General features: G+C 42.2%; 1 protein-coding gene across 2 annotated transcripts; it reads left to right on the top strand.

Annotated features, from left to right (window-relative positions):
* Nucleotides 1-5,575: 5,575 nt before the first annotated feature.
* LOC115416043 (cell division control protein 42 homolog) lies at nucleotides 5,576-24,594 on the top strand. 2 transcript variants are annotated; one of them, XM_030129746.1, is made up of 6 exons: nucleotides 5,576-5,744; nucleotides 8,820-8,924; nucleotides 11,502-11,574; nucleotides 11,672-11,781; nucleotides 23,838-24,035; nucleotides 24,361-24,594. In XM_030129746.1, the coding sequence occupies exons 2-6, from the start codon at nucleotides 8,820-8,822 to the stop codon at nucleotides 24,448-24,450; spliced, it is 576 nt and encodes a 191-aa protein (XP_029985606.1). In that variant the 5' UTR covers nucleotides 5,576-5,744; the 3' UTR covers nucleotides 24,451-24,594. The 2 variants fall into 2 exon arrangements, with proteins under 2 accessions (XP_029985606.1, XP_029985607.1); XM_030129747.1 differs by lacking the exon at nucleotides 5,576-5,744 and adding an exon at nucleotides 8,141-8,231.
* The last annotated feature ends 228 nt before the right edge of the window (nucleotides 24,595-24,822 follow it).

The raw sequence follows: 24,822 nt of genomic DNA, 5'->3' as shown, positions 1-24,822 counted from the left end.
CACTCACACCTGGTCCAGGGTCAGTGTTCTACTGCAGCCCTTAGTTCTAATGGTTTAATTTAAAGTGTTAATGAATAAAAATGACCAAACTGTAACATTTAGCATTTATTGACCTGATTCAGTTCAGTCTGTTTGGCTTAAATTCAGATTTAAATGTGTGCATTTATGTATGTGCGTGTCATACATAACCTGAAAGCACATTATTTATCTGTAGACAGTCTGTAAATGTTGAGTAGATCCGTGGCACTTTCATGAAACATCATCGTTTAGGGAAGAAGTTTATGTCCAAACAGAATCTGAAAATCAGAGCAGGTCTATGTGTTGGACTAAACGCACAGATCCAGTTTATACAGTTACTGCTCTAGACTAGAACAATAACGATACAAAGAGAGTTTACATGTAGGATCCACTGGAAAAAAACAAATCTGTAAATTAAAGGTGCAGTCTGTGGTCAGACATTAAAGGTGCAGTCTGTGTGAGTTCTGTTCTCAGTCATTCTAGAACTGTCACAGACATGAGTGAATCCTGTTCATTTCAGTCCTGCTCTCAGTCACAGTAGTAGTTCCACACACAAGACTCACATTTAAAGCTCAGCGTGTTTTGGTCTGAGGCTCCGCCCATTACCTCTCTGCCAATCACAGAGTCAGTAGCCTTTGTTAAAACACTGAGAGCCAGGACCACTAAAATCCAGGACCACTAAGAACCACTAAGAACCAGGACCACTAAGAACCACTAAGAACCAGGACCACTAAGAACCACTGAGAGCTGGGACCACCGTCTGCACTTGGTCCCAGACCATCTGTGTCTGTTCACACTGAAGTCCAGAACTACAGGGTCTGATCAGAATATGTGTTTGGACCACCAGAACCAGAATCAGCTGTTTACACTGTTTAACTGAGTGTACACACACACACACACACACACACACACACACACACACACTATATTTCCAAAAGTCATGTCTCCTCCATCCCAATCCTCAGACTCAGCTGTTCCAGTCCCTTCCATGTCCACAGGTGGATTAAATCCAGCCCTAGGCATGCAGACTGCTTTTACAAACATTTGGGACAGAATGGGTCTCTCTCAGGAGCTCAGTGAATTCCAGCGTGGAACTGTGATAGGATGCCACCTGTGACACAAATCCAGTGGTGAACTTTCCTGGCTCCTAAATATTCCACAGTCAGCTGTCAGCTGGATTAGAAGAAAGTGGAAGTGTTTGGGAACGACGGCGACTCAGCCACGCAGTGGTAGGCCACGGAAACTGACGGAGCGGGGTCAGCGGATGCTGAGGCGCAGAGTGTGAAGAGGTGGACGACTGTCTGCAGAGTCAATGGTACAGACCTCCAAACTTCATGTGTCCTTCAGATTAGCTCCAGAACAGTGCGCACAGAGCTTCATGGAATGGGTTTCCGTGGCCGAGCGGCCGCATCCAAGCCATACATCAGCAAGTGCAATGCACAGCGGTGGATGCAGTGGTGTAAAGCACGCCGCCACTGGACTGTAGAGCAGGGGAGGAGCCTTCTCTGGACTGACCAATCACACTTCTCCATCTGGCGATCTGACGGACGGGTCTGGGTTTGGCGGTCTCCAGGAGAACGATACTTGTGGGAGCGCATTGTGCAGAGTGTAAAGTTTGGTGGAGGGGGGGTTATGGTGTGGGGTTGTTTTTCAGGAGCTGGGCTGGGCCCCTTAGTTCCAGTGAAAGGAACTGGGAATGCTTCAGCAGAACAAGACATTTGGGACAATTCCACGCTCCCAACTTTGTGGGAACAGTTTGGAGCCGGCCCCTTCCTCTTCCAACATGACTGTGCACCAGTGCACAAAGCAAGGTCCATTTGGACATGGAGGACAGAGTCTGGTGTGGATGAACTGGACTGGCCTGCACACAGTCCTGACCTCAACCCCATAGAACACCTTTGGATGAATTAGAGCGCAGACTGAGAGCCAGGCCTTCTGTCCAACATCAGTGTGGGACCTCACAAATGCGCTTCTGGAAGAACGCTCCAAAATTCCCATGAACACACTCCTAAACCTTGTGGACAGCCTTCCCAGAAGAGTTGAAGCTGTTAGAGCTGCAAAGGGCGGAGCCACGTCAGACTGAACCCATAGACTAGGAATGGGATGGACCTGACATTCATATGGGAGTCAAAGCAGGAGAGGGAATACTGTTGGATATATAGTGTACACACAAAAAACACATATGAATACACACATAGACACACAAATAAACACACAACAAAGACAAATAAATACACACATGTATACACATATATACACACAAAAAACACATATAAATACACACATATACACACCAATATACACACATATACAGACAAATACACACATACACACCAATATACACACATGTACACACATATACACACCTATATACACACCACTATACACACAAATAAACACACAACAAAAACATATATATGCACACGTATACACATATATACACATTAAAAAAAACGTATAAATACACACAAATATGCACACATTTATACACAAATACACACAACAAACACATATAAATACACACATGTATATACAAATATACACACATTTTCACATAAATAAACACATATACACACACACAAATACACACATATACACACAAACATGCACAAATATATACACACAACAAACACATATAAATACACACATATATGTACACGTATATACACACATATTCACATAAATAAATGCACACATACACACATATACACACACACATGCACTTTGCTGCAGCCCAAACACATGACCCCCCCCCCCACACACACACACACACACACACACACACACTCATCTGAACACCATGTATGAAGGAGTCAAATGCAGTAAAAGCATCGTCGTCTGCTGCCATTTTCAGTCCGACACACACACACACACGCACACACACACACACGCACACACACGCACACACACGCACACACACCTACGGCAGCATCAGTCCAACACACACAGCAGTAAGAGCATCAGCAGAGAAATAACATGAACGCAAACAGAGGAGGAGGAGAAGAGGAGGAGGAGGAGAAGAGGAGGAGAAGAGGAGGAGGAGGAGAAGAGGAGGAGAAGAGGAGAGTGTTTCCATCCTTTACCTGCCGTCTGTGTGTTCTGCCTTTCACAGCGACCGACTGAGAAAATACTGGAGAGGATGAAGAGAGAGAGAGAGAGAGAGAGAGAGAGAGAGAGAGAGAGGGAGGGAGGAAAACAGGAGGGGAGGGGGGAGACCAGAGGCAGAGGAGGGGGAGGGGAGATGAGTCAGAGAGGAAGAGGAGGGTTAATTAAAAAGGAGGAGATGGATGGAGGAGTGGAGGGAGAAGGACGGGTGCACAGGCTGGGCTCCCAGCAGAGGAGGAGGTCAGAATAGACGAAGGGGGGGGCAGATGGAGGTGAGGGGGGGGCAGATGGGGGGGGGGGGCAGATGGAGGTGAGGGGGGGCAGATGGGGTGGGGGTGTGTGTGCTGGTGCAGTGGGGTTCAGTGGACGTATGTGCAGTTACATAATCCATCCACCGCAGATCTGAAAGCACAGACTGAAGACAATGCAGAGGAAGGGATTTCCCACAATGCACTGCACCCACCCCTGAAAGTGGGAGGGACCAAGACCTGGAGAAAGGGGTTCAACCAACCACAGCATCTGCACGGGCCGCAGACGGAAATAAAAACACCTGTAAACACACCTGTGAACATCAGGAGGAAGTCAGAGAATATAGAAATAAAATATAGAAAATGTAGAAATAAAATATAGAAAATGTAGAAATAAAATATAGAAAATGTAGAAATAAAATATAGAAAATGTAGAAATAAAATATAGAAAATGTAGAAATAAAATATAGAGAATATAGAAATAAAATATAGAAAATGTAGAAATAAAATATAGAGAATATAGAAATAAAATATAGAAAATGTAGAAATAAAATATAGAGAAAATAGAAATAAAATATAGAGAAAAAAAAACCCAGTGATTTTACAACAATCAAGTCAAATACAAAAAGAATCATAATTTAATAAAAATAAAGTCATAGTTTAAAAAAAAGTTGGACTGTAAATGTTAGCGTTTCTTCTACAGGAGTCAGTGAATTCACCATCCAGGGCTTTGAATGCACCATTAGGGCCATAAATGCACCATTTGTTCTTGCAGTGAATGCACCATTCAGGGCAGTGAATGTACCGTTCAGGGCAGTGAATGCAGCATTCATGGCAGTGTGTGTGTTGTGTGTGTTGTGTCTCTGTTGTGTGAATATGAACAAAAAAAACCCCACTAAATTATGAAGAAAATCCTTTAAAAAATGAACCCAATCTAAAAAAAAAAGAACAAAAATGACAATCGATAAAATAAAAAAATAAAAAAACTTTTGAAAAATGACAAAATAAAGAATGAAATAAATACAATAATGAATAAAATGAACACAAAAAACCCTGAATAATAATAATAATAATAATAATAATAATAATAATAATAATAATAATAATAATAATAATAATTGATAAAAACATGTTGAAAAGGTTGTAAAAAGTCCACATGGAGCAACAAAGACAAAAATCAAAATCAAAAAAACTAAATGAACACATTTAAACACATCTAAAAATATATTTTATTCACATGGAATTATTTCTATTGAATAAATGACCATAAACAGTGTTTACAGTTAAAACATAAAACACAGAAAACAGCAGTAGTTTGGATTTGATAAGTTTTTAACAGGAACTACAAAAAAGTTTTAAAAATCAAATTAAATTAAATCAAATTAAATTAAATTAAATTAGTACATCCATTTTATGTCATTTTCATTTTGAAATTCAAAGGTTTTTTGTTTTATTTTGTTTTTTTACTTTTGCATCTTTTACACGTGTTTTTCATCTGTTACATTTTAATCTTTTACATGAAATAAAACAATGTTTTCAGACACATGACATAAAAAATAAACATTTTAAGTCCAGACGAAATGAAGAAATGAAGCAAAACGTAAATAAAACACTAGAAAAACAAACATGTTTTCACCCCAAATGAATCTGACACGAATAAACATATTTAATAAACACAAACATCAGCGTCAGTAAATGAGGAGAAAAACAAAAAACTGCATTAATGTGACTTTAACGGATGAAAAACACAGACAGAGTGGAGTTGGACTCCCTCTAGTGGTCCACGAACAAAACACACAAAACAAAGAAAGAATTAAAGGCAAAAATGGAACCAGTGCATTTATGAGGAAACCATGGACCGTAGGTTCTGTTTTTATTTATATGATTTGATTTGATTTTTTTGCTGCTAAATGATTGAACTGTCCTCATCAGTAATTACATGCACAACAAAATTAACAAAATTTAAAAAACAAACAAACATATATATATATATATATATATATATATATATATATATATATATATATATATATAGTTGTTTAAATGGGGTCCCTGAATGCAACTTGGCCTTTCTAACTGTTAAAGGAGGAGACAGTGAACGTAGCACGATCGTACTATGTTTGTTTGTTGTTGTTTTTTTATGAGTAGGTCCCTGAACGCAGCACAGTCCAAACATTGTAAAAGAGGAGGTTCATGAATGCAGCACGGCCAAACTATTGTTTTTACTGGAGGAGGTCCCTGAACGCGGCACGGCCGAACTGTTGTTGTTAGAGGAGGAGGTTCCTGAACGCGGCACGGCTGAACTGTAGTTGTTAGCGGAGGAGGTCCGTGAAGGCATCAGTGCTGTGTCTGGTGCGGCTGCAGACAGTTAAGGTAAGAGCTGAAACTGAGTTTTCCTACATTTAGCAGAAGAACAGCTTCAGCTTTGGGCTGAAACTGGTGGACACAGTTGGTTCCTCAGTGTTTTCATGGTTGGAGTTTTGACCGTTAGCTTAGTGAAGCTAAAGATGCTAACTGCTGCTGCTGAAACGGTTTCCCCTTTACTAAGTTTCCCTTAAATCAATAATTAAAGTCCTCCTTAAAACAGGACACATGTCTGAAAAGTTCCGTTTATTTCCTCAGGAGTTCAAACTGTGTTTCATCAGATGTTTGTGTCAGATGTCAGTTTGTTAGCTGCTTTATTAGCTTAGTCCAAAACAGAATCAATGCAGATGACAGTGTGAGCAGAAGAGGATGTGTTTGTGCTGGAGTTTGAAACCTGTTCAGTTCAACTCACACATTCACCTGAAAAAAGCACAAAACTGAGGCTGGCTCCAAGGAAGGCACAGAAAATATGAAAGAAAAAACAATGAAAGGAATTAAATCATACATTTGTGAATCAGTAACTATTATTATCATTATTATTATTATTATTATTATGATTATTATGAACTAGATATCAGGTTTGTTTCCTGTTTATTCTGAAGGGTTCAGTTCAGGTACTGAAGGAAAAGTACGAATAAACACCAGTGAAATCCTTCCCTTTAGTCTAAATATATGTAACATGAAGGGTCAGTGTTGGATTATTTATTTGTTTGTTTATTTATTTATATATTTTAAATTTCTTATTCATTTGGTTCATTTTATTGACGACTTTGGCTGTTTTTGTTTCATTTAGTTTCCAGTTCTACTAGTTTTTGTAATTAAAACAAAATAAACTAAAGTGAACAGAATCCAGACTCAGATGTCAGCTTTGTCCTCCTGTCCTCTGGCTCACTCGTCTGTCTGCTCGCTAAATTCCTCGTTGGATTAAATTACTGTAAAAATGTGTTGACTGTTGCCAAACGTCCACTCAGACCCACTGATGGACCCGTCCCATTGTCCACTAAATGAGGACCAGCGTCTGGACGGTCACATGACGTCCACCGCCACGGACACTGGGCATTTGTCCGACCTGTTTACAGACTGAAGGCCACGCCCCCATGAGGAGATGGACTGGAATCCAACCACGAACAGGGACTGACAGACCAAACGGAACCGGTCTGGTACTGAGACCAGGTTCAGGCCCGGTTCAGACCTGGCTCAGATCCGGTTCAGACTCACTTTAGACCAGATTCAGACCAGGTGCAGATCCAGTTCAGACCCAGTTCAGACCTGGCTCAGATCCGGTTCAGACCCAGTCCAGACTGGGTTCAGACCAGGTGCAGATCCGGTTCAGACCCAGTTCAGACCTGGCTCAGATCCGGTTCAGACCCAGTCCAGACTGTGTTCAGACCAGGTGCAGATCCGGTTCAGACCCAGTTCAGACCTGGCTCAGATCCGGTTCAGACCCAGTCCAGACTGGGTTCAGACCAGGTGCAGATCCGGTTCAGACCCAGTTCAGACCTGGCTCAGATCCGGTTCAGACCCAGTCCAGACTGTGTTCAGACCAGGTGCAGATCCGGTTCAGACCCAGTTCAGACCTGGCTCAGATCCGGTTCAGACCCAGTCCAGACTGGGTTCAGACCCAGTTCAGACCAGGTGCAGATCCGGTTCAGACCCAGTTCAGACCTGGCTCAGATCCGGTTCAGACCCAGTCCAGACTGGGTTCAGACCCAGTTCAGACCTGGCTCAGATCCGGTTCAGACCCAGTCCAGACTGGGTTCAGACCCAGTTCAGACCAGGTGCAGATCCGGTTCAGACCTGGCTCAGATCCGGTTCAGACCCAGTCCAGACTGTGTTCAGACCAGGTGCAGATCCGGCTCAGATCCGGTTCAGACCCAGTCCAGACTGGGTTCAGACCCAGTTCAGACCTGGCTCAGATCCGGTTCAGACCCAGTCCAGACTGGGTTCAGACCCAGTTCAGACCAGGTGCAGATCCGGTTCAGACCTGGCTCAGATCCGGTTCAGACCCAGTCCAGACTGGGTTCAGACCCAGTTCAGACCTGGCTCAGATCCGGTTCAGACCCAGTCCAGACTGGGTTCAGATCCAGTTCAGACCAGGTGCAGATCCGGTTCAGACCTGGCTCAGATCCGGTTCAGACCCAGTCCAGACTGGGTTCAGACCCAGTTCAGACCAGGTGCAGATCCGGTTCAGACCCAGTTCAGACCTGGCTCAGATCCGGTTCAGACCCAGTCCAGACTGGGTTCAGACCCAGTTCAGACCTGGCTCGGATCCGGTTCAGACCCAGTCCAGACTGGGTTCAGACCCAGTTCAGACCAGGTGCAGATCCGGTTCAGACCCAGTTCAGACCTGGCTCAGATCCGGTTCAGACCCAGTCCAGACTGGGTTCAGACCCAGTTCAGACCAGGTGCAGATCCGGTTCAGACCCAGTTCAGACCAGATTTAGACCCGGTTTAGGCCTGATGTCTACGTCCATCCTGATCTGATCAGGTGTCCAGGTCTGGGACTCATGTGTCTGGTCCACTGTTCAAGTCCAGGTCCAGATTCAGGCCCAGGTTCATTCTCCTGTCCGTATCCATGACAACGGTGCTGATGCTGATCTGGAGTCGGTCCCTGAACATCTTCAATGGCAGCTCACTGATACTACTGTGTGCTAATGCTAATGCTAATGCTAGGTACTGTGGGTTAACCTTTGACCTTTGACCCTCAGGTTCATCTGTTCTAACATGTGTACCTTTAGTGTCACAAACACTTCCTGGCCCGAACGCCTGCTTTCAAACATTAAATCTCAGAGTTGATTTGATCCACGACAGAACGTCTGCGTCTGATGATGAATGTAGTTCAGATTTAAAGACGACGACGGGTTTTTCTAGAACTAAAGGATCCACCGCACGGATCTGATGTTCATGAGGAAAAACAGACACGTGTGTGTAACAGGATGTCCTGAACTGTCACACACACACACACATTTATATGAAATGTAAATGTGGACACGGATATATGGACATAACACACCTCCTCCTCCTCCTCCTCCTCCTCCTTCTCCTCCTTCTCCTTCTCCTCCTCCTCCTCCTTCTCCTCCTCAGATGCAGACTATTAAATGTGTGGTTGTAGGTGATGGTGCTGTGGGGAAGACCTGCCTCCTCATCTCATACACCACCAACAAGTTCCCGTCGGAGTACGTCCCCACGGTCAGTAACCACAGCAACCACACACACACACACACACACACACGTCAAACCATCAGCTGGTTTTGGTTCAGGTTCTACATTCAGACCAGGAGGATTTCACGTGGATCAGAACCAGTTCAACAGTCCAATAATAACTATGGAAGGAAATCTGTGCCGTTAGATATTCAACAGTTGTATTTTGTAAATAGAATTTTTTTTTAGTTGATTTTTTTTTTTTTTTTGCACACACAGTTTCATAATCTGATTTCAATTATTCAAAAAAAGAAAAGTTTTTTAATTCAGTATTCTCAAACACAATTCGTTTAAAATTCAATATGACAAAAATCGATCCAGCACGGACATGTTGACCGGACCAAACCGACCCAGGGCTTTCCTGTTTGAATCTGTGTCACCGGCAGCTTTCCGCTCTGGAGCCCAGGTCAGGTCTTTTCTGCCGCCCAGCACCAGATTAGAAACCTCCTGCCCGATCATGAAAAAAATAAATCTGTGTACGTATCAGTGTTGGGAATAACGGCGTTAAAAACAGCGGTGTTACTAACGCCATTATTGTTTTCCAGTAACAGGTAATCTAACGCTGTTACCGTTAGCGTCAGTGAACTGTGGTGCGTTCATGTGCGTTGATATCGAACTGCTGTTCTCTGTCCTGACTCGCTCAGACAGGCAGAGGTGTGACGTTTACGGAGGAGTCGAGTCTTTTGAACGGCTCTTTGCAGTGAACGATAAGAACCGATTCGTTGCAAGCCGTTCATTTATGAGTTGTTCGTTCATGAGTCATTTGTTTATGAGTCGTTCTTCTATTCAAATTACCCACAATGCCTTCATGCTTCACCTGTGTGTCCATGAGTCTGAGTTGACCACGCCCCCTTCACCTGAACCACTAATGACATCTACCAGTTTGAGTTGTCCCAGCACAACACATGCACCTGAACGCAGCTACATGTGCAGCTAATTTATGGGAGGGGTTATCAGTGACAGTCCGACTGACTGGACTGGAGACATGTCAGATGGAAACTAATAGTTTCTATGTAAACAAATTTCCCAAAATCCATAATGAATGACGGTGGTTGGAAATAGAATCTGAAATATTCACATTTAAACAGAACAAAGCAGCTTCAGGAAACTTTATGACAAATATTTACATGGACTGGCACAGATCCAAAGCCAGCTCATGTCCCTTATTAAACCTGTATGTGTGCAGGTGCAGTTCTCTGCACATTTGTCCATTTTCAGTTCCACAGACTTCTGTCGGATCTTCCAGGGCCCATGTGGTGATCGGATCTGCCGGTCTGAATGAATGAGACCATCAGATTTAGACCAGATCCAGGAGCATGTGTGTGTTTATCAAACGACTGTCATTTTAAAGGTGATCTGACCTTCGACAAATATAAAATGTACAAATATATATGAATAATAATATGAATACAAAGAATAATGGAAATGCAGATCAGCAGACGTAGTTTGGAGCAGGTCAGTGTGTTTTTAGTCTGTGCTGTTCTGAGCTCTGCACTCACATACAGGCACACAGCTGGGCTCACATGTACAACTGCTCACAAAATGAGGTTGTTATGGAAAAAATGTTACTCTACTAATTCGTCTATAATAATTCGTCTATGCCACTCTGACAGTCGGAATCTCTCGTCTCTCAAAGCTAGAATCGAGGTAGAGGAGAACTTGCTTTCTTGCCGTTCTTGGGCGCGACCCTTCCGACGTCGTCGAGTGTCCCACAGCGGATCTTCAGCTATCCCACTTCTGACACCAAATTGTTATGGAAAAAATGTTACCCTACTAATTCGTCTATAATAATGAAGGATAAGATCAAACGTTCAGTGTCAAAGAAATCACTTTATTTGGAGCTCCATAGAAAGAGATATCACTCAGACAAAGACTGAGACGTTCTGAACCCAAAAATACAAATCACCCTGTAGTCTTCTGTCTCCCATGAGAAAATTATGATGTGTAGAAAGTGTTTTGGCTAGTGTCAGGAACTTAGAGATAAGACCCCTGTGAGAAATTGTCTCTATTCTGCTCAGGTGTTGGCCTGGCCTTCTACTCTGGACACCACACAGAACAAGTCACACTATCTGAAATAAAGTTAGAAACCCATATGATATATGAAATACATGAATATATATGAATATAAGTAATATTTCCATTACAAGGTCACATGAGGTCACATGAGGTCACATGAGGACTGGAAACAGTCATTTTGTTTGAATGTGGCATAGGGAGGCTTCACCCCCTGTGTACCCCCCACCAGGGCTGGACCCCACCCTGCCGTCTGGGAAGAGCCTCCTACTTTTAACAAATAACTGTTTTCTCTGAAAATGATTGAAACCCCTGCAACTGGAGGGAATGGCCGCGCCTGCGCTGCTACCTGAGCGTCACATGATCTTCAGTGGTGACACGTGATTGGGTGAAAGTTAGGCGGCGCCTCGTTACTCGATTGGACGCGTTTCAAACCAGATAAGGGTGCTGCCTTTATCAGTCGAACCCTTTCATGGACGCGTTTGTAATCAGGTTTCAGATCCACAAGGTTCTGTCTGTTTTAAACTCCCATCATGCTTTGCTCCTCCCCAGGTGTTCGATAACTATGCGGTGACGGTGATGATCGGAGGAGAGCCGTACACTCTGGGACTGTTCGACACCGCAGGTAAAACTAAGCCCCGCCTCTAACCTTTGGGAGTAACCATAGACACATGGGGGGGCGGGGCTGTGGTGGTTTCATGGAGGTGTGGCTCCGTCCTCAGGTCAGGAGGACTACGACCAGCTCCGCCCCCTCAGCTACCCTCAGACCGACGTCTTCCTCGTCTGTTTCTCCGTGGTGTCACCTTCGTCCTTCGAGAACGTCAAAGAGAAGGTCAGTCTGGGTCAAATACCAATAAATACTGAAGCAGACAGAGCGGCCGACCGAACATTACAGCATTTATGTCGCGTTTCCACTACGTGGTACCGACTCGATTTGACTCAGCCTTTTTGCCTTTCCATTACATGAAAGGACCTGGAATCTGGTACCTGGTACTAGTTTTTTGGTCTCACCTCCGCTGAGGTTCCAGGACCAGATACTAAAGGTGACACTGTGTAAACACTGCAGACCACTGATTGGTCAGAGTCGTTTCTGTGCCCCGCCCTTTTACAAAAACCAGATGCAGAAGTTGACAGTAAATCTGTGGGTAGGTGAATGCTCATGATGACAGTAAACTGTAAAACCACACCAGTCAGTCAGCAGGTTCAGTCTGTGGTGGACGACGTAAACATTCAGCAGAAGTTTGACCAGACAACAGTGAGTTTATCAGCAACTGTGAGCAGAGCACACAGAAGGAACGCACCGCATCGCTATGACGACCAGGTACTGGAAAGTGGGGAGTATCTGGAATGGAAAGGGTCTGGAATAGGACCTGGTACCAGAGTGGAGTCCAGTCGAGCCGGTTCCATGTAGTGGAAACGCAGCATTAGAGCAGGGGTCTCAAACTCAACTGACCTGGGGGGGGGGCACTGGAGGTCCAGTCTGGGTCCGGCTGGGCCGCACTAAGTATTCCACAAAAACAGGGCTTCTTTACTCACAGCTAGTACCATGCACGTTCTGATGAACTCTCCTTCTCTGAACGTCTTTCCGGCCCTGGCGGTCGTCTCATTCACCTCGTAGCTGCTTCCACTGCTGCTTCATTCTCTTTCTTCAATAAAACTTGTTTCCTCAATAGACAGTTTTTTCAGATTGGTGACCCGGTTGTTTCTCTCATCTCCCTGGTATTTTGTAAACTCCTCAGCATGTCTAGTAGAGTCATGACGTCAGACATGTTCCTTATACATCACATCTTTCTCTGTACATATGACGCTCATAGCGGTGTCCCTGAGCTGGACCAAAAATATTCCGTCTCCCACTTTTCCTGAAATTTCCTGTGCTCGTTGCCAACCTTTCTCTTAATGGCATGTTTTGAGAGAGACTTGGCTGGAACTGGGTGATGGCTAGGGATGGGAATTGATAAGAATTTAACAATTCTGATTCCATTATCAGTTTTGCTTATTGATCTGATTCTCTTTTCAATTCTCATTGGCTGAGGGAATAAAAAAGTCCAAACAGGTGTGTCTGCATGAACTGTCTGTTCTGTTTCCATCTGCACAGAAAATAGAACATACACAGTATGAACTAATAAGAAGAACAGATGACGCCACATTGGAACCGGTTCCACTCTGCTCGTCTTCTGTTGTTGTGCTCCTCATTTCCTTTCCTCTACCTTCAGAAACTTGTATCTGAGGGGGTACGACGTTTGTGTCCCGCACCAGAACCAGAACTGGGCCCAGATGACGGCCTGGTGTTCACTCTGACACTAGATTCACAAGCACCGCTGAGTAGAGAATCAGATGAATCACATGTGGACGAATGTTTGAACAGACTGGAGGGATTCCACCTTTAGAAGAAATGGAAGATCTGACGGAGTTCAACTGGACCTGCTGTGGTCTGTGTAGACCTGGTGTGATCTGTGTAGACCTGGTGTGGTCTGTTTGGACCTGGTGTGGTCTGCTTGGACCTGGTGTGGTCTGTGTAGACCTGGTGTGGTCTGTGTAGACCTGGTGTGGTCTGTTTGGACCTGGTGTGGTCTGTGTAGACCTGGTGTGGTCTGTGTAGACCTGGTGTGGTCTGCTTGGACCTGGTGTGGTCTGCTTGGACCTGGTGTAGTCTGCTTGGACCTGGTGTAGTCTGTTTGGACCTGGTGTAGTCTGTGTAGACCTGGTGTGGTCTGCTTGGACCTGGTGTAGTCTGCTTGGACCTGGTGTGGTCTGCTTGGACCTGGTGTAGTCTGCTTGGACCTGGTGTAGTCTGCTTGGACCTGGTGTGGTCTGTGTAGACCTGGTGTGGTCTGCTTGGACCTGGTGTGGTCTGTTTGGACCTGGTGTGGTCTGCTTGGACCTGGTGTGGTCTGTTTGGACCTGGTGTGGTCTGTTTAGACCTGGTGTGGTCTGTGTAGACCTGGTGTAGTCTGTGTAGACCTGGTGTGGTCTGTTTGGACCTGGTGTGGTCTGCTTGGACCTGGTGTGGTCTGTGTAGACCTGGTGTAGTCTGTTTGGACCTGGTGTAGTCTGTTTAGTCCGTCTCTGCTTCAACTCCATGTTGTCTCGTTCTGACCAAAACAACGCAGCGTACGTGTGACGTCATCGCGCATGTGCAACGAAGGTGGAGTCGATAAACAGAATCGTTAAGCAGGCAAACGATTCCAAGAAATCAAGCTACTGGGATCTGGTTCTCAAAAAGAACCGGTTCTCAATTCCCATCCCCAGTGATGGCAGATATTTTCTGTTTACTTGGTGTCACTCCAGAATATGTTTCAACTAAGTGACTAACGTTCACACTTCCCCAGGTACTTCGCGATTGGCTAGCTTGACAACCACTGACAGCAGATGCTGTCACCAGACTATCTACGGTACACTGAAAAAAAAATGGAGTGCCATTTACTTGACAAAACCTAGGCAACAATTTCCACATAAAATCATTAGTAAATTTTACTTTGGAAATTCCTAAGTAAAAGTTACTTACTAGTAACAATTAATCAAACATACTCAAGTAAATTTTACTTGCATATATATTCCTTTAACAAAGATCCTTTGCTCGTAAATTTCACTTTAGAACACCTTTGCATGTTATTACAAAACCCCAGTAAATTATAATAATGTATTTCAGTTTATTTACCTAGCTTTTATTTACCTTATTTCATGAATTATTTAAGTAACATTAACACAATATTCAAAGTTTTTACCTCTTAAAAATTTAATTATATTCCACTCTTAATTTGTCTAGTTTTTTACTTTAAGTTTCTTAATTGAGGGCTTTAACAAATCATGAAATAAAACACAAAATAACTTTTTTTTTCTTTTTTTTAAAACAGCATCTTTTATTAACATAACCTCCTGCAAGAGGTAGTAAAAACTGTGTTTCCAAATGGACTTGAAAAACAATTATAATTTAGTTAGTTTTTTTTTTTACATTTGACCTAATTTATTTAACCTCTCAAGGTCTGAAGAGAACATACAAACCCTGGAAATGTAACTTTAAGTGCAGTTACAGTGTCTATCAAAAGTGTGGACAGACTTTCTCATTCAATAGGTCAGGACAGAAACTGTTCCGGGCCCTGTCCCCACTCACATGAGAACACGTAAAGTAATGATCCCTGGAGGTAGAACCGGAGCTCTTGTGTGAGGATGTGCATGGATCAGTCCTCTGCAGCAGCCATGTGCTGAAGTACTGAGGGAGAAAGTGTATCCACACTTTAGAGTGGTACTACACATCATTGGAATGACTACATATTCTTTTAGTATTTTAAAGTTAACTTTCAACAGTTCAATGTAACACTTCATAAAGTACAGTTATTACACAACCCCCGCAGTCTGGTAATTGCTGCCATAACAAAACATACACTTTTTCAAAGCTGTCTCAGGCATAAAAGTGCCACAAAAAATTATAAACTTTTACATTTTAATTAAGATATTTGAACTTTTTTTGTTCATCTTTTTAATTTCAGAAGATGTTGGGCAGAACATGTGTCCACTGAAAACTGAACAACAGAAGATAACAGTTGTACGTTTCCACTTCACAACAATACTACTTTTACAAATAGTTAATTATGTTATCAATTAAGCTTTCAACCCACTATGGATCAATTATGATGAGGGCTTATGTTACAGCAAGCTCCAGACACTGCTTAATGATATTGCACATAGTAACTAGAAAAGGGGAGTCATTTTGTAAAATGGCGCATCCTGAAAATATTTAAGTAAACACCAATAACACTTCCTGTGTCGTGTCCTGTGAGTTGGGTGTCTGGTTGCGTTTCATGCCATGTTGTGCGTCATATTGTTGTGTTGTCTCATTTGTATGTTGTGTTTCATATTGTGTTGTGCGTCATGTGATGTGGTCTCATTTGTATGTTGTGTTTTGCGTCATGCTGTGTTGTGTGTCGTGTTGTATGTTGTGTTTCATGTTGTGTGTCGTATTAACCTCTTCTCATTATTAGCTAACATGTATTTACAGTGAAATACAAGTTAAACCCACTCACATGGAAACATTTATCTTAAAAGTTTTTTGTGTAAAGCCTGAACTCTGGGAGACATCTTCAGGACATCAGGCTCAAGAAAGACCTTCTGAAAAACTTCAAATGTGTATTTTAACTTAGGTGGATAACTCAAGTTCATGGCATAGATAAACCCCATGAGTAGAACACAAGCCTTTACCACACTTCTGCACTTGTCCAAAACCTCTTTTCCCTCGATGATGATCAGAACATTCGAACTGGTGTAGTCTTCCTTTGGTGTGTGGATGACAACGATCTTCATGACATGATGATTGGAGTCCTCTTTAATGACTTCTTTGCCGACATCCTGTCAAATCATGTGAATAAGTGGTCAAACATCAATCTGTGACACATTTATTTAAATAGTTCCTCAATATACAATAGGTCAGTCAGTTACAAGGATGAAGTGGCAAATTAGGCTAATGCACAAATAAAATGGTCAAGACACTGATTAAGTATTTACATAACTAATGATTCTAATTAGTTTATCTAAAGATAAGTTATGATGTAGTGATAATTGGAAAAAAAAAATTGATAATGAAAGTACAGGGTGGGGAAGCCAAATGTACACTGAACATTTAGTTGTTTTTTCTCAGCAGACACTACGTCAGTTGTTTTGAACCCAAACATATACTGATGTCATAATCATACCTAACACTATTATCCATACCTTTTCACAAACTTTTGCCCATATGAGTAATCAGGAAAGCAAACGTCAAAGAGTGTGTGATTTGCTGAATGCACTCGTCACACCAAAGGAGATTTCAAAAATAGTTGGAGTGTCCATAAAGACTGTTTAGAATGGAAAGAAGAGAATGACTATGAGCAAAACTATTACCAGAAAGTCTGGAAGATACTATTAAAGAAGAATGGGAGAAGTTGTCACCCCAATATTTGAGGAACACTTGCGCAAGTTTCAGGAAGCGTGTGAAGGCAGTTATTGAGAAAGAAGGAGGACACATAGAATAAAAACATTTTCTATTATGGACATTTTCTTGTGGCAGATAAATTCTCATGACTTTCAATAAACTAAGTGGTCATACACTGTCTTTCAATCCCTGCCTCAAAATAGTGTACATTTTGCTTCCCCACCCTGTAATCTGCGACTGTGTGAAAACCCAAGAGGGCAATCATTTTAAACACAGCCATTTAATTATGCATTAAACAAAACACACCTATGACTGGATGGAAAAGTAAAACATATGGCTCTGGCTATGTGTGACGGCATAATATAAAGGTAGTCAGCTTATATAAAGGATACATGTTGCTATATACCTTGCTAGTCAGGGTAGAGTAAAACGAAACATAAGTCTGTGTCTTTTATTCAACCTCAACATGAAAAAAGTATATAGAGGTAAAGGTTTGCGTTTTAACATTCAAGATACAATACCAGTCAAAATGTCACTGTTACTGTAATTTAAATGCCAATTTCACACATTTTAATATTAACTTAATATTAACCCATAAAGACCCAGAGCAACTTTTGTATCAACTTCCAAAGAATTTTTTCTGCAAATATAACCTTTGTAAAGTTATTTATCACCATTTATTATACTATCCTCTGTATTTTGCTTTTTTTGTGCAAATCATGTATTTTTCTATATTTAAATCACGTTCATTAAATCTAAGAGTAAATTAAAAGGTTTATATATATATATATATATATATATATATATATATATATATATATATATATATAAAAACCCAGAAGAAAAAATTAGTTTTACAGCAAAATCTCTCATTAACTGAACCCAGTGTGTCCATCCACTGTCATTGATCCAACTCCATGGGCTTTACTGGTGAATCAATGTTGTAGAAGATGGCGGTGTTTCCACGGTAACTACGGAGCCTCTGAACGTCCAAATATGGTCATATCTGATGACCATGAAAAGAGGAATAACTGTATATTACACCAATTATTTACATGCATTGATAGAATTAAGATTTTAAATCAGCAGATATTTTGTTGTCGATAGTGGCTGTTTGAGTCTTTATGGGTTAATTAAACTGACATAAAAAAAAATCCTGCATGAAGGGCATGAGTGATGTATCTGTAAAAGCTCAGCATACATAGATTAGATTACTGAATTAGATAAAAAGACACACATCTAGAGTCAGGGTAATCATCAGGAAATTTACCTGGTAATCTTTGATGAGTTCCTCCCCGGACTCTCCAAGGAACTCCATCAAGCAGCGGATGATGACCTTTCTTCTGTCTTCTGTGTCTTGCTGGGAGACATAAGTATATTGCAGATATTAATGTGTCTTCTTACACAAATTGATAGCTATTGATTTTGGAAAACTGCAAATCTAAAAAATTCAACAGAAAATGTTTTTTTTTAAAGGAAGTAAGAAGAAACAGTCATGATTTTTTTGAATAGAGACACTTCTGTTGAGTTTCTAAAACATACTTTAAAACAATTATACATTTTACCTGGCTGACGGAGTTCAGCATGGGTCTCATTTTGGTGCCTGCAACCCCACCCTTTGTCTGAAATACTTCCAGGAGTTTGGCAGTGTACATGTCCAATGCTGACAAAAATGTTCGCTCCAGAGGAATTGTTGTTATCCTTCTGAACTCCTCTTTGATCTGAAACAAGACGACAAAAATACAATATGACTGAGACACAATAGTACAATAATTCTCTCAGTATGTAATACTGAGCAGCAAAACAAGCGACAACATTCAAAATGTATTTAGTTTAACCATTTGTTCAAAAATGTTTCCATACTACAGGTTGCAAAAACTTGTTAATTATCTTTCAGCCTGCAAAATGACAATATTCCAACAATGGGGTAAAGAAATAAGAACTGGATTTACCTGATTTTCACAGAACAGAGCAGGCCATCGCTCCATAAGGTCTTGAACTGCAGGGCATTTCTTGACAATTTCTATCCTTCGATAGGAAAAAGACTTTTCCATTTTTGTAGCAATGACACTGTCATTGTTCTTCTTTTTTACTTCTTTCAGCAACTCCAGTCTCTCGTTCTCTAATGTGTCTTCAGTCTCACCTAATGGCAGTGGTGGCAGGTAGTTGACTTCAGCTTTCTTCGGCCTTTTGATGCCTTTTTGGGATGGTTCATCATTAGAACTTCTTTTGAGTGAGTTTATCTCCAGCTCTGGAATGGCTAATGGTCGACTTCTTAATTTTGTTCGATAATTGCCCATCTTATATTTGATCCTCTGTTGCCAACCATATAATCCATTAAAAGAACCTGGCTCTTTGAGGCATGGGTACTTCTCTACTAAGGCTTCTACCACAGCTAAAACTTGAAGCCCAGTTGGGTATGCGGTATAGCAAAAATATTGCCTCTGCTAGCCTCTCAAGTATGCTACTTGTCACTTTTGTACTGTTCAGCAGCGTACCGTCCTTTTCATAAGCTTGATTTCCTGCTTCCAGCACAAGGGCAACATCATACGAGAATGAAGGTATTTCAAACTTAGCTGGCCATGGCTGAGACCTGTGTGATGGTGAGCTTTCATCTGAGGAGGACAACAGGAGTGTGTCATGAGATCCAGATGAGTGGGAGGAACTTGCATTAGGTGATTCAAGTTCTGGACATTCACTTAGAGTTAGGACAACTGGTTCAGTCATTACAAGCTTTAGTGTAGCCTTGTCCTGTACTTCTTCAGTGGATCCCAGAGGGACAAACTGGCCACCAAAGTCCATGTCTTCATACATCAACGTAAATTTTCCTGGAATATGAAATGTCTCTTGAATATGATCATGAAGGTCCTCGAGTTTACTAGGGATGCCTGATGGTAAAATCAGTTTGCAAATGTCATCATCTCCCAAAATGATACGAAGCTTTGCAGGAATAGCCATCTCTGCAGGCAGAAGCTGTCTCTGAAATACAGAAATAAAGAATGAATCAGCTTGAAGTAAATACTGCTCAAATTAATGCAACAATTGTTGTCGTCATGCCATTCCTAAAAAGGAAGGCAAATATGGTGCTTCAAGGTTACTAGTCGTCTTCCTGCTAGGGTATAAGCAGCCAAAGGATAAATGAGTCCGAAGGGCATTAAATGTGTTGAATGAACATGGGCAATCAGCGTAAAGACAAGGGACTGACTGGCTACGACCACAATTTCCATGTTTTAGCCTGTAGTGTTTTAATAATCCTATTCTATTGTCTGATTCAAAAGTACATAGTTTACATTTCCATCCCATGCTATAGCACCTGGAAAATAAATTCAACATGTAAAATTAAACCATGATACTGTACATGAAAATTTTAACATTAAGATAAACCCCTAAAATCATACCTTGGGTAAACTGTTGAGATCAAATTGTTGGCTATTCAGCGTTCTTTAATCTGTGAAATATAGAGAGAATTTGTTATATAAAACAAGCACATGAAAATGTCAACTTTGGCTTTGGGAAATTAGTTTTCCCCTGCTTTTGTTAAACACACAAAGCAAAACATAGCAGAATAACCATCAAACAAAGTAATTGTGTGTCATACTTCTGATAATTAATCTACTCTATCACACCACTATTTTAACATCTAGCAATCTCTTCCAAATCTACATTTAAATTAAAGCTGCAAGCAGCATTGGGCGGGACCTCGCACTGGGCGATCCGCCTCCCGTGTGTTCCACTTCCCATACGTTCCACCTCCCGTTAGTTCTGCCTCCTGTACGTTCTGTCATAATCATACCTAACACTATTATCCATACCTTTTCAGAAACTTTTGCCCATATGAGTAATCAGGAAAGCAAACGTCAAAGAGTGTGTGATTTGCTGAATGCACTCGTCACACCAAAGGAGATTTCCAAAATAGTTGGAGTGTCCATAAAGACTGTTTAGAATGGAAAGAAGAGAATGACTATGAGCAAAACTATTACCAGAAAGTCTGGAAGTGGAGGAAGCAACAAAAAACGTACCAAAGCTTTTATTAAAGCTCTCAAATCCAAAATCCTAAAGGATCCAACCAAATCCATCCAGATAGCAGGTTTTGCCATGGCTTAAAGCAAACTACCCAGATGGAAATTATGGATGGACACAGGATGGTGCTCCAGCCCACACAGCTACAAAAATACAAGATTTCTGCAAATCCAACTTTAGCAATTTTTGGGAATCCTGTTTATGGGCGCCTTCTAGCCCAGATCTAAACCCTCTGGATTCTGCTGTTTGGGGCGTTTTAGAACATGCACCAATAGAACATCACACAGCAATGTGGACTTTCTTAAAGATACTATTAAAGAAGAATTGGAGAAGTTGTCACCCCAATATTTGAGGAAAACTTGCGCAAGTTTCAGGAAGCGTGTGAAGGCAGTTATTGAGAAAGAAGGAGGACACATAGAATAAAAACATTTTCTATTATGGACATTTTCTTGTGGCAGATAAATTCTCATGACTTTCAATAAACTAACTGGTCATACACTGTCTTTCAATCCCTGCCTCAAAATATAGTAAATTTTGCTTCCCCACCCTGTACATTTGTTATGTAATTTTCATATTTTTTCTATATTGTTCAAATGTTCTTGTGTGGAGAGTTTTTATAGTTGTCATGTTGTCACACTTGTCATGTTTTTAGTCACACTAGGAATCTGTCTGTCTGTTCATGGTCTTACAGCACCACCTGGTGGTTTCACTGTATGCATTCCACAGGAAAAGATTCAGCCAATCAGCTTTCAGGCATCGGAATGCGGAGAATTTGGAGGGTCGTTAACCTCTTTAAACCCTGGAAGAGGGAGACAGCTATTCTTTGAAACAAACAGTGTTTAATTTCTAACCGTACATCGTATCTCAAAAATTCTTGGACTAGAGGAGAACAGAAAGTCTCCTTTGTGGATTAATGTATCATATTTGTAATAAGAGATTGAACTGAAGAAGCAGTGATGGTGGAAAAGAGCACCTTCCAATAAATTCTTTGAGGGTCGAGTACAGTCAGAGGCAGATTGCCAACTTCCTGTTGGATTTAGCTCATGAGTGTGACTGTATGATTTTTCGGGCTCGATGAGACCAACATTTTGGCGTTGGTTTCATGTCTGTACGACATTCCTACTGGCCACTAGGGGCAATTTTGTATGTGTAGGTGGCGCTACAGAGTCCATTTTGGCACCTAAGGGGTTAATTTGGATATTGTATGAAAGTATTCACCAGACATGACATATCTGACAAATTTGGTGAGTTTCTGAGCATGTTGAGGGGGTCAAATGGCAGGTTAAAGCCAAAAAAGCATAAAAACAAACAATATTTTATAAATCCATAACTGTACATCCTATGTCAAAAATTTTTGCACGGTAGAGTTGGGGTGATTTTTCTGAACGTATGGATATATGACATGTGGGGAAAAGTTTGAATCTAAAAATTAGTCCCAAACATCGCATTTTTCCGAACCTATAAAAAAATAACTAAGACATTAATTAGAAATTTGTGAACACAGTTTTTTTAGAAGGGTTCACTCTATCTTTTGGTGCTATTTAGAAGACAATATGACAAACTGGCTCATACTAGTTTTAAGTTGAGGGTTTTACTTTGAAAGGCAATTTACCGACTTCCTGTTGGAGTTAGCTCTTGGTGCCCACTGGAACATTTGTAGTGCTCGATGTAAGGAACATTTTGGCATTGGTTTCATGTCTCTCGGACATTCCTGCTGGCCGCTATGGCAGTTTCTGTGTTTTTTGACATAGGTGGCGCTAGAGAGCCCATTTTGGCACCTACAGGGTTAATTTTAGCATTTTATCAAATTTTTCGCCGGACCTCACATACGTGCCAAATTTGGTGAGTTTTCGAGCATGTCTCACTGTGTGAGAGGGCCTTACCTTTCAGCTCGGTCCCTAATAACGGAACCATGTGATTCTAATAGGCCCTCGCTGACATGTATGTCTGGGCTCGGGCCGAACAAGAAAAGCACTCAGAGAGCGCAGACCTCCACCAAGGCCAATCAGTGGGGCCCCCCCGTGGACCCCCCCCAATCACCACCAAAATGTAATCATTTCTTCCTTGTGCCAGTATCAACATTTCCTGAAAATTTCATGAAAATCTGTCCATAACATTTTGCGTTATCCTGCTAACACACAAACACACAAACACACAAAGCCCAGTGAACACTCTCTCCTGGCGGAGGACATGAACGTGTGGGAAGACTCAGCCAGAAGTTGGTTTGAGAACTCCACACCAACACTAAACTGATGTCATGTAGGGGCCCACAAAATATGATCCTGCGGCCGCAATTGGCCCCCGGGCCGCGAGTTTGAGACCCCTGATTTAGAGCCAGAACTGAAGCGGGTCAGAAGCTGGACCCCTGCTTCAGCAGCTGTTTGTAGGAGTGGAACCATCTGAGGACCGTCAACGTGGACGCTCAACACAAGGACTTCCAACACAGAATAGAATAGAATAGAATAGAATAGAATAGAATAGAATAGAATAGAATAGAATAGCCTTTATTGTCATTGTGCAAAAAAGCAAACAATGAAATTGGAGTGGTACTTCCCACCCACAGTGCAAAAATAAAGTGTAAACATATAAGAATTTGAAAGGCATAAAAGACAATAAATACAGTTAAAAGAAGAATAAGAAGAATAAATATATAAAAACTACTATTTCCATTGCACAATTAAAAACTACTATTGTTATTGCACATGCCCAGGAGGAGGGGAGGTTCTGCATTCAGGAGCCGGACAGCCCATGGATAAAAGGTGTTCTTCAGTCTGTTTGTCCGGCTCCCTAGGATCTGTATCTCCTTCCAGAGGGCAGGAGAATGAAGTGTCTGTTCCCTGGGTGTGACAGATCCCTCACAGTCCTCCTTGCTCTGTTTAGCCCTCTAGTCGTTCCAATGTCTTCAGGCAGTCTGTCTGTGGGTGGACTGGAGCTACATGTGGTTTTTCTGTCTCTGGTCTCAGTGGGTTCCAGAGATCTCCCACCACTGCCCCCAGACCCCCTTCCTGCTGGTGGGGACCCAGATGGACCTGAGAGACGACACCAACACCCTGGAGAGGCTGGCCAAGAACAAACAGAGAGTCCTGAACTGGGAGAGCGGAGACCGGCTGGGCCGAGACCTGAGGGCCGTCACGTACCTGGAGTGTTCTGCCCTGACCCAGGTACGCAAGACCAGACCCAGGTACAGGAGACCAGACCAGGTACCAGACCACAGACCAGACCACAGAGCAGATCAGAGACCGGAATATTTAGAGAAATCTGATCAAAGACAGAAAACAGCAGTGAATCAAAACCAAAACATTCTGGTTTTACTGGTTTTACTGTCAGGAGCTGAAGGTCCACCACACCTCCTGCAGGTCTCTGGTTCTGGTTCTGGCTCTGGTTTTCAGAGGACTACAGACCTGACTGTGTGTCCTCTGTTCTCAGTGACCTCTGACCTTTAGTTTTGTATTGACCTCTGACCTTTTGTTGTGTTCTGTGTCTCAGCGTGGTCTGAAGAACGTGTTCGACGAGGCCATCCTGGCTGCTCTGGAACCTCCAGAAACCAGGACCAGGACACGCTGCCTCCTGCTATAGGAGAACTGGGAGAACCAGGATGAACCAGGACCCAGACTGGACCAGGGGGCGGGGTTACTGAGGGGAGGGGCGGGCGTGCAGGTGGATGAGGTACATCCAGGTGTGTCCAACCACAGGACGGTGGAGAAGAATCTGATTGGTCCACGTTAATGACTGGGGCTGTCTTCACACCAGGACCGTCCCAGAGTCCACTTGCTTTGGGTCGGATCAAATGTGTTTTTTCTTTTTTTTTCTTTCTGGTGCGGTTTTCTGTCACATTGTACATGTTTGTACCTGGACATAAATCTGTGAACAAAGCCAGGTGTGTGGAGCTGGTCCATCCATTGGACAGAAATGAGCAGAGTCCATTTGAGTGTTCAGTCCACAGTCAGA

The sequence above is a fragment of the Sphaeramia orbicularis genome, unplaced genomic scaffold (genome assembly GCF_902148855.1).
Source record: "Sphaeramia orbicularis unplaced genomic scaffold, fSphaOr1.1, whole genome shotgun sequence".
Taxonomy (NCBI): Eukaryota; Metazoa; Chordata; class Actinopteri; order Kurtiformes; family Apogonidae; genus Sphaeramia; species Sphaeramia orbicularis.
Note: the sequence above shows the minus strand (reverse complement) of the source record. Positions and strands in the feature narration are given on the sequence as shown.